This window comes from Trichoplusia ni, chromosome 1 (genome assembly GCF_003590095.1).
Source record: "Trichoplusia ni isolate ovarian cell line Hi5 chromosome 1, tn1, whole genome shotgun sequence".
Lineage (NCBI taxonomy): Eukaryota > Metazoa > Arthropoda > Insecta > Lepidoptera > Noctuidae > Trichoplusia > Trichoplusia ni.
The window spans coordinates 23382289-23397931 of record NC_039478.1 but is presented as its reverse complement, the minus strand read 5'-3'; the positions used below and the strand labels follow the sequence as shown (position 1 = coordinate 23397931).

General features: G+C 35.3%; 1 protein-coding gene and 1 long non-coding RNA gene across 4 annotated transcripts in view; one reads left to right on the top strand and one right to left on the bottom strand.

Annotated features, from left to right (window-relative positions):
* Nucleotides 1-7: 7 nt before the first annotated feature.
* Nucleotides 8-6412, bottom strand: LOC113499961. Its single transcript, XR_003401158.1, has 4 exons — nucleotides 6298-6412; nucleotides 6101-6213; nucleotides 2984-3171; nucleotides 8-174 (listed from the first exon to the last, which is right to left on the bottom strand). It is a non-coding gene; the product is annotated as an uncharacterized LOC113499961 (long non-coding RNA).
* Nucleotides 6413-6916: 504 nt separating this feature from the next.
* Nucleotides 6917-15643, top strand: part of LOC113499943 (roquin-1) — a 42315-nt gene continuing 33588 nt past the window's right edge. For all 3 annotated transcript variants that reach the window (XM_026880560.1, XM_026880567.1, XM_026880552.1), the window contains exons 1-2: nucleotides 6917-7036; nucleotides 12104-12266. In XM_026880560.1, the coding sequence (XP_026736361.1) occupies nucleotides 12105-12266 (162 nt within the window). In that variant the 5' untranslated portion in view covers nucleotides 6917-7036; nucleotide 12104. The remainder of the gene's footprint in view (nucleotides 7037-12103; nucleotides 12267-15643) is intronic.

The window sequence follows — 15643 nt, the reverse complement described above, 5'->3', positions numbered from 1 at the left end:
CTCGAAGACTGAAGTCACTAAACTAAACTACTATAACAAAAGAGTCACGTACCATGGGTCTTCAAATATGTCAAAATCAGGATTACGCAGGGATACAGTGCCTGTCAGGGTGGGGCTTTGGGGGTCTCGGGTATGACAGGTGCAAACGCACACGCTATCGTTGTGGGACAGCACCTGAAACAAACCCTAAGTGTTACCAAACATTATGCATAAGAACTCGTTAGGACAGTTCAATAATCTGTACCGTAATATGGTGTGGTCGAGATTCTTTGGCACCTTACGTGCGATATATTCGTTATATAAATAATGTTAGTTTTGTATGTCTGTCCGACTGCTCTTGTAAAATTATATCTTAACCCTTTCGTGACTAAGCACTCAACCCCAAATCTAATTAATATTAAGCTTTAATGCTTTTAATTTAATATCAATTGTTAGAACGCATCTTCGTAGCGCAGTTCGGTAAAGTCATTGACACGCATAAAGAGTATTTTATTCATTCCGTATCGTGGAGATTGGCCGTCGAAGGAGAACACCGGGCCAGGGAACGCGAATCAGTCGACGAGGATAACGACTCGAGTAATTCTTGCATCCACCGCGCATTGCGCACGACGCCCCTATTCTGTTATTCGGCCGATTATATAAAAGGGACGTTCCTTATTCGGTATATATAATATCCCAAATTTATTTGACCTTATTCAATTAGTTACTTCAAGAGTATAGGCAAGAACTAAGGATAATTCCAATTTATTTGGCATATATTAGTATAATATTTCAATAGTTAAGTAATTTGCCAAAATTTAAAAAGCAAAAATCATTCAAAAGGAAACTTAATATTACCACGGAAACAAAAGTACACAACATGTACCTATTGTCTGAAATCAAGATCAAACTTTTTAATTTACCTACTTAAGAAACGCAATGACAAAGAAACATCATCCTAACGAATTACATACAGACAAAGAATATATAACTCCTACCTACGCGTATAGCAATGGCTTCCTATATGCGTAGGTAGGCTCCGGGGGTTGGGGTGGCCCCCATCCTCTGGAAAGTTCCACAAACACCGAGCGCCACGCTTCCGGCCCGCGCAACCGAGCTTGATCCCCGCACCCCGCGCCCCCTCCGCCGCCCCCTCCACCGCGGCCTCCACACCTACCTATTATACCTACATATAAAGCTAGCTTCCCCGCTCAGTGCGAGGAGGCATAACAAATAGAACAGGATGGCATAACAAATTACTTGGGGTTGAGTTACAGCTCGAGCCCCGGGCACATCCATCAATATTTCCCGGCGTCACGGAAGCCGGGAGGCAGGGCGCCGCGCATGCGGGTCGCGGCCTGTGCCGCGGTGCCACGGTTCTGGAACCTTCCTACTCTCATATACTTCCTATCACAGCTTATACATATAGGATGTACAATCAACAACAGCGGTCGGTTCCTACAATCAGATTTACAAAGTACTAGTATTCAAGAACTTAGTGTTTAGTCCTATTTAAAAATGTTACTTGGACATCAAACCTATTTTCTTGGTTTTTGCATTAGAACTTAATGAATTTGATTGTGTAGTTGTCTTAAAAAATCTGATTGTTTTAACCGAATTCTGTTGGTGACCGTATCATCTATAGCATAAACAGCCGAGATATATGTATTAGACATGAAATTCCGCTTTAAAGGCTTTGATAGTAACTTGAATGTTTATTTTGGGCCACAATCGATAACGTTTTAAATTTCGAATTAGTTTAGCTTTAATCAAATCATGAGAGTCAAGTTCTGGGCAAAATTTATGATGCGCGCGACAGACTTTATGATTATGTTAATAAAGTGAATAATTTTTTGCCAAAAAGGTCTTCTGAAAAAGCTAATTAGTTCGCCATAAAAGAATCTGATTTTCTTTTCAACTGATACTAAAATTAGATTCCCCTACGTTTGGAGATTTAAGTGGGGGGGGTGGCTTTAAATAAAAAATAACAAGGAGGCAGTGGGTGGCGAAGGTGATACAAGAAGATTATTAATAGAATATAATTGATTTGTAATCAAAAAAGCAATGTGTGCCAAGAAATAAATCTATATTAGGCAGACAGTGGCTTCCGAAGTTATCAGCTTTTAGAAGGGGGGACAGTAGGGGGGTAATTGTATGAGAATGGTAATCATTCAATTGCTAGACAAAAGTTTATAAATGTTTGGTTGGGAGTCGGGTGCATCGTAAATGCCAAAGGTTGCAGGTAGATATAGGTCAGAGGTAACCGGGCACCGCGGCACAGGCGCGGGACGCATGCGCGACGCCCCCGCACCCCCCTCCTCGCCGCGCGGACTTCACCTGCTAATTAGGTCGTACAGGAACATGCTATAATTATGCTTCCTAATGGAAATTTGATCCTTTAGTTTCAGATTCAACCATATCGGATTTTGGGAGTTTAAGAAGAAGATTAAGATCTCCATTAAGAAGCAATTCGAAGTCCCCGGATAATCATAACATACAAAAGGGCTGCGGTAGCGCATGCGTCGCGCACCTAATTATGCTTTCCGATAATTAAAAATCGTGTTTTATAAGAAATTACCCGATTTGTTTTCTATAAAATGAGATTAGTTAGTAAAGGCGCAGCTGGTTATCAAGGAAATCACAAATTTTGCATAGCAAATGGCTTATTAAGGCATGGAGCACATATGCGCAGCAAATTCAATAATGAGCCTGATGGCTTATCAAATTCAAGAAAAAAATCGCATTGCATCTTAGCTCGCACATAACCACACCCACACTCAGCTTAACATAAAAAAATTAAATGTGAATTCGAAAGGCAAAATTTAACAAAAAATATCTAAAACTGTGACCGCGCCCTTAAATATACTGTATATTAACACAAAATGAGAGATAATTCACTTAATATTTGATTCTATAAAAGCCAACTTCGCCCACCCCACCCCCCTACCGCGCCCCAAAGTCCTAAGCCACCGAAAAAATCCCATGGAAATGTCTAAGTACATACCTGAACAGCGATCAGCATCATCAACACCATTAATTTGAGGTCCATGGTGGCTGGAGGGCGCGCCGCGGCTCGGCAGCGCAGCTCTCAGCACAGCTCAGCAGGCACTCAGCTAAGTTGCTCTCCGGTCGTCGCACACTGCAGCTCGCGTTCGTGGTCGTCGGCGGAATGGAACGAGCTACAAGCCCCCGCTGCAGTTATCGATCGATGCGCAGCGCAGCCGTATCCGCAATTAGGTCATATAGGTATTACAAAATTGCAAGTTAATATACGACCTCTCCGGTCTAGATGAAATCTGTGCGTCGGAAACGCTAGATAAGGCTCTATCTCTCTCGCACCTACACAGCTCTTTCCATGTTGAATGAATAAGATAGATTTTGGTAACCACGTCAGAAATCAGGGCTCCTCTTACGTGCGAGCTTTTTATTTTGTAGCAAAGGAAATTTCAATATCGGTTTTCATTGAAACTGTTAATTTATTTATGGCTAATGGTTTTTTAGTTTAATTGGTTTGCTAGCCTACAAAGAAAGATTAAGAAAATATCCAAGATTTGCTTCATGTTTTTTTTTAGTCAGAACCTTTCAAATAGACCACATTCAAAAGTTCACCTGGCCACTTTCTGGTACCATTATAGGACCAGCTCAAGAAAATCATATTACCTATCGCATTATGACCAGAATTAAAAACCTAAATAAGAATAAATCATCCCAAATGGAAGGCAGGAAAAGGTTTTTTAATTTAGTTTGCATGATTAGGAGATTAGGTCTGAAGAAACATACCGTTACGATCTTGGCGCCAAAACAAGGAGCATAGGACTTCTAAGACTCGTTACGACAAAAGGGTATAAACAGTGGGTATTTTAATAAAATTTTACTTTATAACATTCAGCTAAGAGCAAAGATTTTGGCCTCGACTGGTAATAAAGAATACTAAACCAGCATACTCAGAAAACATCACAGACCCAACTACTTGGTATTGCCTATCAGGTGGCTGACTAAATATAATATTTTTATCTATACTTTTCACAGATATTTCAAGAAATATAATACAGGCATAGCCTAGGCCTTCTTGTCCTGATCTAGACTTCTTGTTCTACCAGGTAGACAAAACTGTCATTCAGCAATATTAAATTTTCATATAATGTCAGTTAATTTATTTAAGTGAAGAATATTCTATCCAGAAGCTGTATTCTCATCCATGCATCAGAAAAATGAATGATTAACAAGATAGTACAATATTCAGTTTACCAAATAGTATTAGATTTTATAGTTAGATTAGATCTTAAGAGTATGAAAAAGTAGAAGGATAGATATTCTTTATTGCACACCACATAAATACAGGATGGGATAAAAAAAGATAGTTATATGGTGCCACTATGAACTGTCTTGTCGCTAAAAGCGATCTTTTACAGACAACCTTTGGATGGACTAGGTTCTGTAGGAGCAACAGCAAAGTATGGTGTTAGCAAGACAGAAAAAAAATAGAATGATTATTTTTACTAATCAACATTAATGACAGTCCAATAATTCATCTTGTTCTCTCAAATATTCTACTCTCATCATTTTTTCACACAGTTTTTCATTTACTTATTGAAGATAGTTGGTGTAAAGCACTGTTAAACAATAAGCATTACAAATAGAAGACCCTTCCCAACTTCATACTTGAAGATAAAGAGAATCAATGTCTGAACAAAATCCCTAGCTACTGTCAGTCGCTTTAACTCAACAAAAGAATTAGCTACTGTCAGTCCTTTAAATCAACAATTAAAATGTAAAAACAAAGAAAAATATTGTGTTGTAGTAAATAGGGAATACAAAACCGGGTTCACCGAAACCGAAAAGCTACCTTTTTAATCAAAATCATAACATGGTTTCAAATTGACCAAATCGGTTATTCAACTTTTTGGTTAATACCAATTTCTCGGTCTGGCAACTCTCTCTTTATTAAATATACAAATAGATCCACAGATTATCAGTAATCTGTGAATAGATCAATAATTTGCTGATCTAATTTTATTGACGCTTTTAATTTCTTTATCCTCTCCCCAGCATATTTTTCATAAGATATTTTTTCTGATTAAAGTTATGTATCATTTCAAATGTTTCTTTTTTAAGTTTTCGTCAAAAAAACCAAAAACTAAAACCAGTTTTAATTTTGCCCTGATAGTAAAGTTAAATGTATTCATATTAAACTTTAGGTTTCTACCAAAAAAATATAAAACATGATCAATTCAAATTAAACATATTAAGCCTCTTTATGTTGTCTGGTGAAGCAGACAAAGACTGTGCTTAGAGTAATTGTAAAGAAAAAATAAATAGTTTTCTTCGCATTAGAGCTTCTAAAACACTTCGCATCAGCAGTTGTGGCTAACTAACTGGCTACTTCACATTAAAAATTTACTTTTCAATTTAGACAAGTTAGAAATTTTGATATTCATGAACAAAAACATAATAGTACTTATAACAGTGAAAGAAAGCTTAAATCTTAGAAAGATGTCCAGAAAAGTTAAATCTTAATAGCTGCGCCAAGCAATTTATAAAATGGTCTTTGTTCTCATGAGTTATCCAGAGAGTCAGCTACTGCCATATCTTATCCTATCTTTTTTATTTGGAATCATTAAGAGACTAATACACACTTTCAACTTTGAAATATTAGACTTATTGATTTTTTTTTTAATAATTTAATTTTTCTACCATAAAATAAAAGCAATTCTTAATAAGTAACTCAATAATAATTTCTTTTTACCCGTTATCTTAATAATTGATTATGTGTAAGTTACAAATTTAATAAACTATTGAGTTCATTAATAATTGTAGGGACTGAAAGCGATCAACCTTAGCTACTTAGGTGTACTTACTGTGCCTTCACCGACATACTACTGTACTTAGAACCTATGATACCGCCGCCATGGGCAGCAGGTAGGCAAATACAGATTGAGCAGTTAGGAATGTTAGGATATCGAGAAATGCGACACTGAAGTCGGCAGCGCGTATCGCTGTATTTACTATCATCAATCTTCACCCGAAAAATCCTATCCTTTTGAAGGTATTATCTGACCAACCGGACCAACACACAGATGCCTTGTTGAATTATTATAAGTAAAAATGTAATCTTACTTACGTGCAAGAAAGTTGCGATATTTCCATTCGCCTTTGATTCACGAACATTTAATCTTGTTCAAAAGCAGCACAGACGCCGAAGTTCAGTTTCACTGGCAGCGACAAGATAGTGTACTGCAAACGAAAATATAATAACGAAAATATAAATATAGTAGCCTGTTTTCTGTATTTAATAAATCCATAACCATTTATAACTACCTTTTAAAAGCAGATTCCGTGTATAATTTGAAGCACTTATTAACTTTCACTTAACTTGTGTTCATTGTGTCCAAAGATACATTTCTTCATTATTTATTAATATTTTCAAATTCAAATCAAAGCCGACAACGCGAAGCTCATTGAACGACTGTCGATAAAATACTCTACTTCAATGTCACTCATGTCAAAGTCAAACGTTCTTGTCAAATTTCGAAACGTTTCTTTTCACTCTCATCCATGTAACTAAATCTTGTCCATTTTTCTTTCTTTTGACATTTTAATGTTTTTGCTTGACATTGCTTTGTTCATATAAATTAGTCTATTCTGAATTAATTTTTCCAAAATAATGTTATTATTAAAATTATTTTTGTGTGCTCATTGCTCAAAATAACCATATACAAAGGTAGAATTTAAAAAATATCATGCCTTAATATTCTAAACATCAGAGCGTGATGAAGTAGTTGAAAGCCATTATTGAATGCATGATAAGATGAAGAGTCTTTGCAGCATAATAAAACAACTTCACAATAGAAAGTTACTAAAAAAACTGATCCTTCTAATATTAGAAGGATCAGTTTTTTTAGTAACTTTCTATTCGCTGTGTTTCTGTCAGTCATGTCATAAGTGAGTTGCAAAATTCTATCTAGTCTATGTTTTACGGCTGCTGACCGATCATGTTTTTAAGTGGGTAGAAGCTATATGTCTTACTTTTGTGATGACTGTACGAGTTATTTGTAAGGTATTTATAAAAATAAATTGTTTTATCTACCTCCATGTACCCTTTTCTAAAATATGCTAATGACAAGTTGAGAATCATGGCGTGTTCAGACCACCCGATGATTGCCTAGGTGGCAATTTTCAGATGTCATAATTTTCATACTGTATCTTCATTTTTAGATTAAATTCCTTAATTTAAGCCTTCTTTTAAAGATTGGCGAATCAATATCAACTTATTTTATCAAAATTATTTAAATCAGTGTTATCTGTACACCTAAAGATATGAAACTTATGGAACTTGTCATCTTCCTCAAAATGTATCATTTTTCAGTGTCACAGTGAACAATTTCGTCTTACATCTGCTTTTATACTATTATTTTTTAGTTGGTCGCTGCTGTATTTAATTATATTGCTTTGCAGACACTTACTATTAACATTTGATCATAATAACCAAGTAGTCTTGGCTCATGCATCTGTCTTTACAAAAATGATTTCATACATTATTTATAAGCGCATTAAAACACGATAGTTTCGATTGAGTCACTCTTCTAAATCTTTGTAGGAAATATTTAATTCTTAAATACCATAGTGTGAGAAAATACATTTTTTATCTTTTCTGTTTATTCATCAGTATCTATAAACAATCAAGGCTTACATAACAAATATTTTTGTTATGAATAATTCCTGAATTTCTGTTGTTCCATACAAAAGATTTAGCAATTACTTTTGGGTGATTGTGGTTGAGAAACCTTAAGCTCAAGCCCTTATCTCCAGAGTATGTCCAAAGATAAACACTGATCTTGAAAGAGATTTGGAAAAGAAGACTACAAAACAACACTCAGCCATTTTTATTTCAGTTCATTGCTTAGTATTCAGTGTAAATTCCACAACCAACTCCAACCATTTAAAATAATTTATAACAGTTTTGAGTTGAAGGTAGTTATTCCCAAAATGAATTTAAACAATGCTTAGGTTTGTAAATTTGCGATCTTAATTAGTTTCTTACAGACTTCTAAAAAGGTTTTATGTTGTAAATATTAATTCTGCAAATAAATGTTCTTGTCTTGGCCTTTAAAAAAAAATTGAATGAACCGTGCTTATAGCGAAATGACTAACAGACCTCTTTGTATTTAAGATATGGGTAGTGTTATCTTCAATGTGCTTTAGTGATGACTTGGCATCTAGAGATGCAGGCAAGAATGTCTCGCTATAACAAAGCGAAAACCTTACTAGTAAGGCAAGGAGACAAAAAATTCTGTCAACAACAAATGGAAATAAAATGTAACTATACATAAGTTCTTAGATATTGATTTAAAAAGATACTTATAGTAGAACAAGTGTCTTTTGAGATTATATCCTAATCTTAGGAGTTAGACGTTGAAGGGAAAATCTCTCAGTAGGCTTTCAACAACTAAAAAGTATTTCTTACAATTTTGATTCTTTAAATTGGAGATGTCAAGTTTAAAAAAATAATTGAATTAAAAATGTTAAGTTCTCTATTATTTTATGTTTCCTTAAGTACCTTATCAAATGATAAATTTCAAGGCGCTTTTGTGGATATAGTTCTGCCATAGACAATCATGCATGGAATTTGGTATCTGTGCTCAAACATGTTATGATTATTCATGGGATAAGACACTTAAACTATTTTCCGTCAGAGATTTATTCTCCCATCAGCTTCACATAATTTTTTTTAACAAAGTTTAACTTTGTTATAATATACAAAAAAAAAATATCTATTCTCTTCAACCAATGTTCAATCTTAAATAGCCATACCAAGTTACATAGTAATTCTATAATCAAATGTTTAATTTTCTTTACTCCCATTATGTTCAATCTTTGCTGGTTAATTAATCCCTTTTTATTTGAGATTTTACTACTTAACAAGACAGATGCGGCAACCCTTTACTGTCTTTTCTGTTTTAAATCATCCTGATTTTCATATTTGTCTTATTCTTTGATAATAGTATGTTAGTTATTATCAGTACAGAGTAAAGCTAGTTTGTTTTTTCCTCAATATATAAAATGCTGTTGTTTTTAGATATATGTAAGCATGCTTCATCCTGTTTAGTTTGTATATGCTTTTGCCCCGCAGTGGAAAATTTACATTCCAGTAATATATGTATGTATAAAACCTTTTCCAAATTTTGAGTATCATCTTGGTGAAATATTATTAGCTGCTTCTTCACATCTTGATAATTATTTTAGCCAATGCTTTTGCGAATATTTAAAATAATAAATGCTAATTTTGTATGTTAATTCATTGCCTTGGCTTAGATTAATATTCTGTGTTGTGTATTTTGTATATAGAGGCATGCCGTCAATTAAAAAATATTCAAGCCTAAAAATGAAACTTAAATTGAATCAGTAACATGTATTCAGTTCCTGTTCATGTTCTTCTCTGCCACTTCAGAGGCAATTTAACATTTAAAATTGACGAAGTATACAATAAATGAAATGCATGTAATGCTATGACCCTTTTTTGCTACATGACATACCATGTTTGTTTCCAAATACATATATAAAAAAGGTTTTAATGGAGTAGTAAAATAGTCTTATCCTTTATTTTCATTTTATTTTAATTTGGTCTAAGATGTAGTAGAATATAGATTATAATTTAAATTATTTCATCCATCTTAGAGTTCGTCATCAGGAAAATAGTCTTAAGATTTCTTTCGAAGACCTTTCATTTTTCTGTTCGAATGTTACGAAAACAGTTTTTTTTACCGACAAGGACTGTTTTTGCGTCGTGTCGTTCGAAAATTTAATTTAATTTAAAATGTATCCCTTACCTATATGATGGATTTATCAAAAATTGAAAAGTGCACTAATAGAAGAAACGTTCCAAATCCCTGAATTATGACTTTATATTAATTTTGATCTGGATATATTTTAGCCTTGTTAGATCGACTCGAAAAACAATCCATGCCTAAAATCCCCGCAACGAAAAAAAAGCCTTACAATTCAGATTTGCCTGAGGAGTATAGAAATGTGCATATTTGTGGAGACGTAAACACTTTAACCTTGAATGTAAATAGGAAAACGAAAATGATCTCGAATTAATTTGATATTAAATGAGACGACGCGACGAATCTAATTAGCTGTGCGAAACTTCCCAATATATTAGGATCTCACATTACAATAGTTTTTATGGTTCAGTACCCAAAGGGTAAAAATGGAGCCGAATACTAAGTCTCCACTGTTCGTCCGTCTGTCACGAGGCTGTATCTCATGAACATTATCTCCAGGTGGTGTGTTTCTATTGTCGCTATAACAAAATAATAAAACCAAGAAACGAGGTTAAACATGATGGTGTGGTCATAAATTTCATGGGTGACCAATTATTTGCAAATCTATTTTGCTTTGAAAGAGAAAAAGTGTATTTTTTTTTCAATATATCTGCTAAATAGGGGCTAAACAGGCGATTCCGGCTTGCACTATACTCCTTTTTTTGGGACATCACTAGGCAGAGGCCGCCCTTCATTCCTTTCAATCCGATCTCTCATGTTTCCAAGCAAAGGGCGGGTAGACAACTGGCCATCCTACAAACCCTAACGCTGACCTTATCTCAAAAATGTGTTAAAATTACAAGTTTGAGTCGTGTGTCTACTTCAAAAGCGTCGTCATTTTTATTCATTAGCGGGCTTTGATCGGTTTTAACGCTTATTTTAATTATTTTTATGTATTCTTCACTTAGGTAGAGTCTTATTGCATCTCGCTAAAACTTTGGTATGTGTTTTTGTAATTTATTAGTAGTGACGTACATTATTGTCAAGTATTTTGGCGTAAAACGTAACAATTGAGAGTTCTCTGTAACTTGCAGTTCAGTTTGTACTGATGTTGTTGGAGGCGCCACGGTTTGTTATCAAAGAAGCTAGCGCTGATACCAATAGTTACACTACTTATTAAAAATAATAACATAATTTAAAAAGGAAAGTATAAACATCAATTAAAAAATAAAACTCATAAAAACGTTTAAAATAAAAATAAAAATCATCACAAAAATAACTACTTTCAAAATTAACCTCTCAGCAATCAACTCTTTCCAATACGTATTATGCTTCAATCCGCTTCTACAACTCAGTCAACTCAGCATGCGTTTCTTCATCTCATGCTTGTCTTTTTCTGTCTTCGCCTGCATTTCATCTATTAATCATCTTATTTCGTCAGTTGATAGAACTTTAACTGGTCCCCAGCAGAGTTACTTCAATATTTTTCTGTATCATCGTATGTCGCAGTCCGTTACTTACGACAACAGTAAAACGTTACAGTTTTATTGCAGTAAACTTTCATATTCTCTTATCAATAACATCAGTATTTAGCGTGAACTGTTTCGAACAATAAAATGCAGAGCTATTGATATATACGGATATGCTGTAGTGTGTACTGTTGCAAGTTTATTCTTCTATGATGACGTACTCAAGATTATGCATTAAACTAACACGTTTATCTTCATCTTACAGTGTAAGTTATCTGGTCTATCTACACAGCCTGAGAAAAACCAAAAAGGCCATAGTATAAGACAGACGAATTTTGAAAAGCTATGTATTTTTTTACTTCTCCCCACGGTTTAGTCTCCTAGCGACTATCGTACGTAACAACGCATAGTCGTTCTTACAAAGCCACGCGTCGGTGGAGTCTGTAATCGTGGGTATCGTATAATTGCGTTACCCCATTGAAGGGGCCGGTCATAGATAGGCATTTCTTTCTTATGCGGTAACATAAAATGATTTCCACATTTTGTGTTTCTCTTCTATTTCTGTCATGCGGACTTATAACTGACCACGTTAAGGATCCTGCAATTGGAAAAAATACTTGTTCATCATACATTTACTGCTTTTTGTACCTTAACGAGGGAACGAATATTTGATAAACTAACATTAAAAAGAGAAACCTGGTGATCCGTATGACACAGCCGAGAATTGTAAATCCTTACCATGCTTCGTGGCAAAACATGAGCGAAAAGAAGACCTAAATCTTTTATATCACGTAAGATATTAAACTCTGCGTTCAAGCTAACTGCATCGATTTGAAGAGAAAATCTACCTAGAAGGATGAAACACGGCAATAATCTTAGCTTTTGTTCCAGAATGCCAATCCAGGCGCCTCAATGGACGGATTATTTGAACTGTCCTGTGTGCTGCCGCGAATTCGGCGCTCCGCCCCGCAGCCCCATTAGCCTCGGGTGCGGCCATACGCTTTGCAAACATTGCCTCAAACATTTACATAGGAAACAATGCCCCTTCGACCAGGTGAGTCTTTTACATATTACAACTGACTTCAAAACGAGTACGTTCTCAAATGGACTGGATTTTTGTAATGTTTGTTACTTCAGACCTCTCGACTGGATGAACCGATTTTGGTGATCTTTTTTTTATTTCATACGAGATAGCTGTCGCTTGGTCCCATTAAATGATTTAGTTTTTACCAGTTCTTATTTAAGCTTTATGCTACGAACTGCGAAGCGTAAATTAAATCGCCTGTTAATTTACCAACTCGGTCCTCTTGCGAACATAACCTCTCCAGAGTTTTCCTGCTTCTCGCAACCTGTTAATTTTCTTACCGGTTTGTTCTTCGGCAAAAAAATATATTACTTAGTAAACTATTATCTTTAACACGTTGTTAACTTAATTATGTCGCTTAAATGTTTTTATTTATTTTGTAAACTATAGATAGCCATAGTTCGTATCAAATAGCACCAAAAATATTATGTCAAACCACGTGCAATCTGTTAACATTGAGGTGAGAGCAAAGATTTCAATAACTTTTGTTATTTCCTTTTGTGAGCACCCAATGCCTTTGTAATAATTTCTGTTACGTTTTCAAAGTTGGTTATAATTATTGCTTTCGGTTTTCCTGACGTCACCGGTAACGTTCGGCGAGTCTTAAGGAAAACGGAAGTGTTATTAGATCACTTACGTATCCTTTTGTTTGTCAATGATTTTCTCTGAAATCTGTTATATAAACTTGTTTGTAGACGATCGTAGACGTAATAAGATTTTTTTGGTGTTTAATATTGTGAATAGGCTAGAATAAACCGGAACGTTAATAGTGTCAAGTAATGTCAATATGCCTTATATTCGTTCTATTATTCGTTTAACAGCATACTTATATATTTTGGATCCAATCAGTATTAGATCCACTGTAACTCTTATTTTACCAACTAGCTTGTGCCCGCGACTTCGTCCGCGTGGAATAGTGACTTCCGGCAGAAAAGTATAGATAGCTGTGTCCGCGACTCCGTCAGCGTGTAACTCCTTGTGTATTAAGTTAATGTATTGGTAATATTTATTATTATTATTTATATTGGTAATATTGTTTAGATCACGTTCACATAAGGCTTAACCCTTTATAAGACACAGAACTTAAAAATATTTATAGCTTTTAAACTTTATAATAATGTGTTAAGGTTCAAATTCTGGTGGCAATATAAGTACCACTGCCTTATAAAGGTAAGGTAAAGGTACCTATAAAACGAAAATACTTTAGTGCAAAGCTTCCGGGTAAACTATATTGAAAGTTGACCCGTCCGGCACGTGAACATAAAGACTTTTAGAACTGCTAACACGGGAAAGAGCAACATACAACTGACCATGTGAGAAACAACTGACACTGAGATCTACTCCAGCAACACGAAAAGTCTGCCCTTGAGCCTTGTTAATTGTCATTGCATAACACACCGATACTGGGAATTGCGTCCTTTTAAATTGGAATGGAAAATTATTTGGTATTAAGGGTATTCTGGGAAAAAAGACGGTTTCTCCTGCACCGCAACCTGTTAAAATTTGAGCCTCGATTATATTTTGTTGCAACTGGGTTACTTTTAGTCGAGTTCCATTGCAAAGTTGTGGTGGTTTTAAATTTCGGAGCATAATAATCGGTATCCCAATTTTTAAACAAATTTCATGAGAGGGAAGTCCGGGCATATTTAAAGAATTTAAAAATTCTATCGGGTAATTAGTGGCTTCTTGTTCATCGACCATTCTATTTATTGATCTATAAACTTTGCTTTCCCCCTGTATATTCGACAGTATTTTGTTATTGATCTCAGATGCCTGGTCATTGCGAGGAGTTAAAATAGATCTTTCGCATAGCCAAGAATTGTCCCTATTTAATATATTTGTTACGTCACCGTAAACCGACGATATAAGATGTGGTTGAGATTGCACCATACAACATAATTCAGGCGTCAGTATAAGTTTTCCTTGGTGTAGTTGTGGATAGGTACCTTCACCAATCTTTAATAATGTGTCAGAAAATTGACTATCATCCGGGTTATCTCCAGTTCTCACTCGCATATTTATAGTCAAATGCACCGATTGTATATCTCGCCATAAATAAGAGCTTTTCAGGCAAGCCCTAACCTCATCAGCTCGGGTTCCCCGTGGTATTACCGGTAAGGTTTGTCGGAAATCACCACAAAATAAAACCGTGATACCGCCCATTGGTCGATCATTTTATCTTATATCCCTTAAAGTTCTGTCTACCGCTTCTACTCCTTTTCGATGGGCCATCGTACATTCATCCCATATGATTAAACTACACTCGCGTAATACCTTAGCTTTGTCGCTATTTCTTGAAATACTACAGGTTGGATTTTCCGTGCGATCTAAATCAATTGGTATTTTAAACATACTGTGAGCAGTTTTACCTCCTGGTAGCAATGTTGCAGCTATCCCTGATGAAGCTACGGCAAGAGCAATTTTACGCTGATTTCGAACATAAGCCAATATTAATTTAGTCAAAAAGGTTTTTCCAGTTCCTCCAGGTGCATCTAAAAACCATATTGTTCCCAAATTATTTTGAACACTATTGCACACGCGGTCATAAACTGAACGTTGTTCTGCAGTCATCATTGGGACACCGTTTTCTAATGTTGTCAGCAGTTCCGTTAAATTGTAACCAATCTCTGCGGAATATTCCCTATTAGTTACCTCTCCGACTGAGGTTGGTGTTGGCAAACCATATTCACAGAGTGATTTACCGCCTACTGCTGTTAAGTCATCCTGAAGAGCTAATAAGCACTGATTTATGGCAAGATCACGGAAATTATCATTAGTTGTGCCTTCATCATTGTTAGGTATATTTCTAAGAAAGTCTTCTGAAAATTTTTCTTTATATTTTTCCCATAATGTTACAGCATCTGACAAATTACAAAATGTGAGTAATGTTACAAATAAATGGCGTAACCGTCGTGGATTATCACTAACACAGGATTCTGCTAAAGCGTCATCCCAATGCTGATCATTTTCAAGCAAATGACGCGCTTGGCAAGCTGCTTGATAAGTGGGATAAACAACATCGTCTACTTTTCTCAAATCTATAAATGAGGTTGGTCCTCGCACGGTATGTAATAATAATCGCAAATAGAAACACTCAGCGTTGTTAGGATGAACGGTGTACACTCTACCAAGAACATGTTCTTTAAAAATACCTGACTCGCCATCTACAGGCCTGCCACGGCGTCTTCGATTAAAGACACCCCGTTGCTTATCGTAGGTATAATACGATGGAACTTCCTCATACAAAAGAGATTTTGCAAAATCATCAGTTTGGCAAAGTCGAAAGAATGCTAATAAACTTGTTTGTCTAGGGTTCTCTAACCGTTCTGTGACATTTTCGGCGTTGA